We start from the raw sequence: 8,657 nt of genomic DNA, 5'->3' as shown, positions 1-8,657 counted from the left end.
GCCACAAACAAACACACTTATACTCTTGTAGTCGCTCTTCATTTTTTTTTAACTTGTCCCTACACTGTTTGTAAGTCCGATGGTAGCCGTGTGCGCCCAAGAGCTTAGCGACCTCCTGAAAAACTTTTTCATTCCGCATCGCCCCATCCAGCTCTCGCTGGATCCGCTCCTCAGCTACCAACGAGAGGAACGTCAATAGACCACGAAACAGCCATTTTTGGTTAAAACAAAATGGTGCGTCCGAACCTTCGCTGGCTGTGCTATAAATCTAGCGGGTCTGTTGTGTTTCGTGTCGCAAGTTCAGTGACGCAGTAATGACGATTTTCTCCGGCCAATCAGTGACCAGCAGACTTTACACGTCACGTTTGGTAACGGTTCGGCGTGCTTGGAACCTCGGCTGAGGTGGTACTAAAAAAAGGACCAGGTACCAGGTACTGTTCCCAGTCGAAAACCCCCCATAAGTGAGCTGAACTGAACCGTGTCGTGCTGTACTATGCAGTGGAAAAGCGCCAATACACACCATGTTCATGGTAGGCACAAGTTAACATTCACTTTCAGCACTGGGCAGAATTAACTGATTTGTGCTCTGGAAACATAAATCTTTAATTTTTTTCTTTTGGGTGAAAAATAAATCTGGGCCAAAGGGAATGAAAAGATGAAAACAATGTAATTGTTCAAGTATATCCATCATTTACAATTTGTGATATGTGACTTCCTAGTGTGGTGCAGTTTATCAAGGAGATTGGGCTTCTGGCTGCCTTGAGACGAGTGTAAGCGGACATGAAGAGCAGTGACTGTCACTAGATTTAGGTCGTCTAATTTAAACCTTACAGAATGTAGAGCACAAAATGATTTTCAAATAACATGGTGAGATATTCATTTAATTCAATATCTACTTTAACCTTTGTAGGACCGAGTAGACCTTTGAAAAATGATGTATAAACACAACTGTGTTACGGCAGACCTTACATTTACCCAAAATATCTAACCTTCCATTTTTTAGCTTTTTGTGTCTCAGCGGTCTCTGCCAGTAAGTACATAAGTTCATAAGTAAACCTGGCTGCACTAACTACTGACATAATGCATTAACAGAGCAGTTTTGTGTAAAAGGAGGCATTTAGCATTTTTTTGCTGGAATTAGCTACTGGGAAAGGTGCACATGTAACATATCACTAGTAAACTTTAAGAGGCAGCCTGCTGCCACAGGTTTGGGATAAAAACCGGTCAATATGTTATTAATCAGCCACCAATGCTCTTTGGTTTCAACACATTTTGGCACTTTCTACTAAGACCGAGTCTGGCTTTTTTTATTTGTATGGGACTACATCTTCAGAAAAATAAGTGTTACTACCATTGTTGGTTAAAATCGCAATACTGTGTGCCTGTAGGTTGAAGTCCTAGCATTGCACTGGGGTTGCTGGTGGTATCTCAGCAGGCGCTGAAGATCTTTTCAAAAATCGTTGCCAGTATACTCTTAAAATACTTTAATGGCACTATATGGTTCTTTACTTTGTTGGGTGGTTCTTCATAGTTCCATTACTTGATGGAGCACTAATTTTGTTCTTAGACGGTTTCTTTGTGTATTAAGTTGGTTCTTTGAAAAACATTCTAATATGTGGGGAAAAAACTGAAATCTATAATGCATGGTGGGTTACCTAGCAGGATATAAACAGATTAAGAAAACCTGGGTTTAGCCTGTGCAACTGTATGCAGCAAGAGTCCTTTGAAAATTAGTATTTCACAAATTTGTTACCATCTATCATGGTTATTTAGCCTGTTACTGATCACACTAAACAAAGGTTCTTTCTGGAACCTTCATGTAGATGGGTCTTTTGGGAACCAAAAATGGTTCTTCTATGTCATTGCTCTGAAGAACCACTCTGGCACATTTATTTTTAAAGAGTGTACAGTATTAGAAACACTCTTATCTAGAGAGGCACCCGTTTAATAATAAATTGAACATTGTCAAGGCTGTGACAAAAAAATAAAAAACCTCAATGTGTCAGAAGGCTGATGGAGACCACTGACAAGTCTGTCGGAGTGTGTGAGTCCTGTTGTGAACGACTTATTTGGTAATCGCTCTTGTGAAACTTTGCAATGGTGGGTACGTGGCGTGCATGAAGGGGCTGTTCCAGAATGTAAGCAACAGACATTCTGTATTTTCTGCCTTCCAATTTTTGGGTTCTACATACCGATAACATAATATGCTGGCTGTCACGTTCTTCATCTTATATACATTTTCTGCCTCCCCTTTGCATAAAGAACTTCTAAAACAGTTTGGCATATTTCTACTTTCTGTAGTGAACACATTTAAGGTTTTGTGCACTTTTTTGGTTTTGAACAAAACTTAAAACAATTGTTTTTGCTCGTTCTTTATTTCATATTTTTCTAGAGGTGGATTCTAGTTTTTTTATTGCGAGTTTCTGTCCTGTGTTATTATGCTTGTTGGTGTTACCCTCCAATTGGAGAGGTTATTTAAAAACATATTTCTGCTCTGTTTAATGTTCAAATTTAATTTAAGAAGGCATATTTAATGCATTGGAAGGTTTGGTACTGGATAATACATTTCTCACTCTGTCTTTTTTTTAAACTGTATCTTGCCATCAAAAGTGCTGTTTCAACCAGCAGTGGAAAATAAGAAAGACGACTACACACCGGAGCCTGCAGCCATGTCTCACCGCTGATGAAGAAGACTTAAAGAGATAAATAACAAGAGGACAATAAATATTAGTATTTGGAGAGGTTACTTTTGTTAAATCACTCCTCTCTTTCACTTACCCGAGTCAGTATCACTTAATAGCATATCAGTCATCTGCCATATGTATTGTTACATGTGGAACTATAATACTGTAGCAAGAACAGACAGACATAACACTAGACCCAGAAAATGATTTCCCTCAAGCCACAAGTGTGATGAATAAAGTCCACTTTTTATCCTGAAAGCCTTTAGGGTCATTCCAGTTCTTTCAATGTGACCACCAGGAACAGTGCAAATATCTCTCATGTTCAGCAGACCTTACCATAAATGGCGTCCTGAGTAGCTTGGTGGAGCAGATGGGATCTGTACACAAAAGGCAGAGACACAGACGGTTTAGAATTACTTTTATTAGTTCCTTTTTTTCAAATGTTTTAAAAGACCAACCTCTATGGTGTTGTGCACTAATTGAAAGAGAAACTCACAATACAAAGAATAATATATGATAAAAACGAATCAATAAAAGACATCAGACGTGTCAAAGACTAAGTTAAAAACATACAGTATGTTAAAAATGTCCAATGGTCTATTTGATCCACTAGCAAAGTGAAGTGTGACAATAATGTAATTAATATCTTTATCTGAAGAAGACAGAGAACATTAGATATTCTGCATGCTTGAAAGTTAACCAAAACTATTAAGGAAATAGTTGGGGATGCAAGATGGAATTATTCCACACAGAAAATTCTGAAAGGATGGAATGATACTTTAAAAACTAAGGAAGGAATCAAAGGAAGGAAACTAAAGGTGGCCCAGCAGAAGAAACAAGATTAAATCCTGTGTAAAGTAGTGAATAAAGGAAAAATATTTGACAGAAATAATTAGAATAATGAAACAAATCAGCTTTGAGGTCATTTATGCATGGTGAAAAAAAAAAAAACACAAAACATATTGCTGAAAATTAGTTCTATCTTTAATTTTACTGTTCCTCATCTAAAGGTGGTAGCCATGAAGTTCAGTTAATATGTCACTATGGTCTGTATATTTAATAAGCTTTACACATAACCTGCTTAAGAAAGACTATCTTTCATATAAAATGTATATTTTTAATCTTCACTTATCATTATTACATTGCCTGCTTTTTTATTATGCTGTGCCAGGCTGTGAGAAAATTCTGTATTTTCAGCCACAGGTTGTGTAGTCCCCAGTTAAACATTCACTGCTTTCTTGTACCTAAACATTATACTTATACATAATAAAAGTTTAGTTACAATACTGTAGCTAAATTTACAAAAATGTGATACCAAACCATAGCATTTGAAACCTCACAACCATTGGCACACCACTAACCCACTCAAGCGTACAACTTTTGAACTGCACCCATCTGTCCATACCTTCCATCCTGTGCATTTGAGCTCTGACAGTACCTGGAGAAGATAACAGCCCAAGCACGGAGGGCACCTCAGCTACCACAGAGTCCTGTCTCCTGCAGCTGCATTCACCCTACCATATTTTATGGACTTTGTCCAGCACAGCCTGATGTGGACTGTATGTGGTGTGCTTATTTAATATAAGCTTACATATAAAAACGATTATTTATGTCATGATTGCTTTTTGTTTTGTCGCTTTTGGGTCTGATATTTCCATTTAAAATTAAATATACAACACAACACAATAAAGTGTGCTGAAAGTGAAGGGGTCTGAATACTTTGATGAATCCAGTGATAGCAGACTGAACAATACCCCAGCAGCAAGTATCAGCACCTCCAATGCAATGCCATCCAAACTAAATGCTCAGTTGTATGAACCATTGAAAAGGGCACCTAATAAAAGCAATGCCTGGAGGGCAAATATTGGCCTTCTCCTGTGGACTCCCTATAACCCCTTTCTGCACTGTAATGATTCATTTCATGTAGGTATTCTTTATATTTTTTTTAATAAAAGTGAAACAGATAATGTTGATTTCTGGCCTGATACTTACAGTGCCACCATTGAGTACTACAGCCATCTCTGTAGGTTGGTACACATTGCTTCTGAAAGGTGCAGTTGGCCGACCACCCAGGTTTCCATTGCGGTATCCACCTGCACGCAGAGCTACAAAAGAAAGCATTAAGAGCGAAATAAAAATCGGGTAATGTCACTCATGGTGTTCCTTCAAAGTTTGCTGCAATATTTTCATTTTTTCATACTTTGGTCTTTATTAACAATATTAGATTTCATCATCTTATAAGAGAATGCTGTTACCATAAAAAAGTTACAAATTTTATACTAGACTCATATGCTGATGAAAATCAACAATGAACACTAAGAAAAAAAAAACAAAACAACAAAAAAACTGTGCTTTGACTCCCAGAGGTCATGAGAAAAGACAGTTTCCCCTTGGGGATTAAAAATGTGTATCAACACTAAAATAAAATAAAAAAAAAACTCCTAAATCTGGACATTTCTAACATAGAAAATGAAAAAAGACAATCGAAGGTAAAAACAAAACCTCTGGGCCCTTACGAACACGGAAAAAAATTAAGGCTGTTGATCCAATGGTTCATTAAGTGCCCAAGGGTCAGTTTGTTTTGAGATTATCATTTAAATTCACTTTGATTTACTATGTTCATAATGAATTCAAAAGCAAAATCACAAACAAAGAGGAGCTCAGGGATAAAAAGGCTGCCTATAACCTGCTGGGATTTGAGATTTTTCAAATGTATTCATATTGTAATGCAACATAACATTTTAAAGCATTGTTAATACAATAACGTATTGAACGGGGGGCAGCTAGGGAATACCGTACATTTTTCATTTCTGTATTCCCGGGAAAGAAACTGCTGCAATTCCCAGGAAAATGGGAACGACCAAGCTCGCATATATAGCGTGTAAAAATCGATCAAGAAATAACAGAGTTATAGTTGAAAATAATTAAGGTGGCGCCATTGCTGCAGCTTGCACTTAATCAGACAACAGCTTTGAACAGCAACTTGAAATTGCAATGCGTCAGTCTGTTGCATCCACATTATCTGTGCCAAGAAACTTGCCATCACAGAATGATGACAAGAAACTGGATGCATCAGTAAAAGCTGAAATGGCGGTGTTTCAGAGCAATGGCAAGCGTGAGCGTTGTTTAGAACAAGTGTATCAGTATCTGATGACTGTGCCGCCTACTTCAGTGGAGGCAGAGCGTGCTTTCTCAGTGGCTGGTGTACTTCTGCATGAAGGTGCGCTCTTGCATGGACGACCGCACGCTGGACACGTTGATAATAATAATAATAATAAATTACATTTATATAATAATTCATTACATTTACAGTATATAGCGCTTTTCTCAGTACTCAAAGAGCTATTCACACAGGGAAGAACCGGGAAGCAAACCCACTATCTTCCACAGTCTCCTTACTGCAAAGCAGCAGCACTAGCACTGCGCCACCTGTGAGGACGTTGTGCTTTCTATGCTCTTATTACCACAACTAAAGATACATATACTTATATGACAGCATGAACTGCTTCTAGATAAGGTTAGTCTTCTATTTGTGTCAACATATTGCAGTAGTTTTATTAAAAATAAGTGTCGGTCGTTCTAAAACCGTTCACATTTGAGATGCCCGTGCAATGTGTCATCCCTAGGAGCCCGGGATTCCCGGGAAGGAAATGAGGCATTCCCGAATTCCTGGGAATGGATAAACCCGTCTGGGAATGGATTCCCTAGGGGCAGCTATCTGCTGGATGGCATGACAGTCCATTTCCAGAGTACTGGCTGAACGATGCTGTTTTCTGTTATCCATACCTCAGGCTGTCACTGCTCTCTGGATTTACACTCACTAATTCTCAATAACGCTGCTGGGGTAGGATTTGGCCCCTCAACACCTCAAAATGAATTCAAACGGTTTGGGACTCTTGTGTTTTTTCTGTAAGACCTCCAGACACCAAATAATGGCAGTGTTTTACAAATACGGTCCTCTACTGCCATCTAATGGTGACACTCTGTAACACACCCTCTCCACTTTTGCAGTGGAACTTCGGGTCATGAATGTCTCTGAACATGTACAAATCGGGTTATGACCAAAAAGTCAGCCAAACTTTTGCATCTGTTCACGACCACACACTTGGGTGACAAACAAGCCAGTTTCCCTTCCGGTTCGTATGTGCCGATGATTTATGCACATGTTTAGTCTCTCCCTGTGCATTTGCTCTGAACTCTTTGTGCTCTATTTCGTTTCCCTTCCAGTTCGTATGCACCGGTGATTTATGCACGTGTTCAGTCTCTCCCTGTACAGCACATTATTCTTGGTCAGATGTGCATAGCGCAGAGGGACTTTACCCGCAAAACTGTAATCTCTTCTCCACCCAGTTCCTCCTCACTTCCTTCATGCCAGAACTTGACTCATGCAAGGTTAGTTTTCTTGGTTGTTTATGGTTAGTTTTTGTATAAATTATGGATTTTTCAAATGTTCATTTTTTTCCCTGTGCTTAAAACTCATTAAAAAAGGTTTTTACAGCGAGTAGTTTGTAAGGCTATGCATGAACTCCTGCAATGTTAGTTTTCTCTGTTCAAGGTTTTCTCAGTGTTATTCAATGTTTTTACATTTAGTTTACTATTACACTGTGCATTCTATGGTATAATTAACTATTTTAGTGCTTAAAAATCTTAAAAAAATATATATTTACATACAGCTCGTACGGTCCGGAACGGATTAATTGTATTTACATACAATCCTATGGGGGAAAGTACTTCGGGTCATGACCAAATCGGGTTGCGACCAGAGTTTTGGAACGAATTACGGTTGTGACCCGAGGTTCCACTGTATATGTTAGTTACCCCGTGCAGTTTATAGGGATGGCCAAGAAAAAAATGTAATCTCATACTTTCTTTCAGGATAGAGGTAACAAAACATGTGATATAATGGAATTTATGGTGACCAATGCTCGACAACAGCAAACAATATCAAAAAAGTTCATGAAAAAATGAATGTGTTACACGCATCGCATAATCCATGTGTCAAATCCTCCAGCTGTATGCTTACAACATTCAAACACATGTATTTTTACTAAAATATTGTTAAATAAACCACCTCTGGAAAACATTCTGGTGAACAAAAATAGAATGCGCTTAGATATGAACAAATATTTGAATTCATTACATTTATACAGTAGTCATAGCGGTGAGCCACAACTGGGGTAGAACAGTCTGTGAAACTGGCCCACTGCTTGTTGAAGCTTCTTGGATCTGCACAAGTACAAGGCACATTCACTTCCTTCCGGCGTAATGTTTTCAATCACTTTCTTTAACTTTTAATTTTTAATCCATAAATCTCTCAGTGAACTTTGCACTGTTGACAATACATGAAAGTAACATTCACCAATGAATAGGCTGGACCCCTGACCAATGAATGAGATTGGGAAGCGGATTCCATTTTTATTCACGAGTGCATTTTCTGTAAAAATATTGTAGCAAAAATACCTGTGTTTGGGACATTGTGAAGATACGACTTCACGACAAGTACATGGCATACACGAATTACACAACACAAGTAATGTGTCATTTTTTTCCACAGACTTGTTTGCTGTTGTCCTTTGGTGTTCACCACACACTATTACTATTACTTCAGAATTTTGTTATCTGTTCTGCATGAAAACATCACTACAAATTACATGGAGTAAGTGACTACAAAACAAATTTGGATGGATTATTCCTTTAACTAATTTTTAACAATTAAAAGCCCAAAGTATGGGAAACTTTATGTTTTGGTAGTTTATGTTTCCTTAAGATTCTTTACATCTCCTGTTTGTCTTACTTGTTGCTTTTTGTGTGTTTTGACACACATGACTTCCTGTGAGTTTTATTTCTGCAATTAGATTATTTTTTAAGCGCTCCATGCTTACATTTACCTCAATATCTGGAGCATCTCTTTCTGTTCTTGTTATTTTCACTAGTAGGTTGTCATACAGTTGTAAAATGCTAATGGTATTGTCA

At 38.0% G+C, this 8,657-nt stretch overlaps 1 protein-coding gene across 2 annotated transcripts in view; it reads right to left on the bottom strand.

Moving 5' to 3' along the window:
- Window positions 1-442: 442 nt before the first annotated feature.
- gprc5ba (G protein-coupled receptor, class C, group 5, member Ba) overlaps window positions 443-8,657 on the bottom strand; it is a 90,150-nt gene continuing 81,935 nt past the window's right edge. For both annotated transcript variants that reach the window (XM_039773803.1, XM_039773804.1), the window contains exons 3-4: window positions 4,677-4,789; window positions 443-3,061 (exon numbers count right to left, since the gene is read on the bottom strand). In XM_039773803.1, the coding sequence (XP_039629737.1) occupies window positions 3,017-3,061; window positions 4,677-4,789 (158 nt within the window). In that variant the 3' untranslated portion in view covers window positions 443-3,016. The remainder of the gene's footprint in view (window positions 3,062-4,676; window positions 4,790-8,657) is intronic.

Source organism: Polypterus senegalus, chromosome 13 (genome assembly GCF_016835505.1).
Source record: "Polypterus senegalus isolate Bchr_013 chromosome 13, ASM1683550v1, whole genome shotgun sequence".
Lineage (NCBI taxonomy): Eukaryota > Metazoa > Chordata > Cladistia > Polypteriformes > Polypteridae > Polypterus > Polypterus senegalus.
Note: the sequence above shows the minus strand (reverse complement) of the source record. Positions and strands in the feature narration are given on the sequence as shown.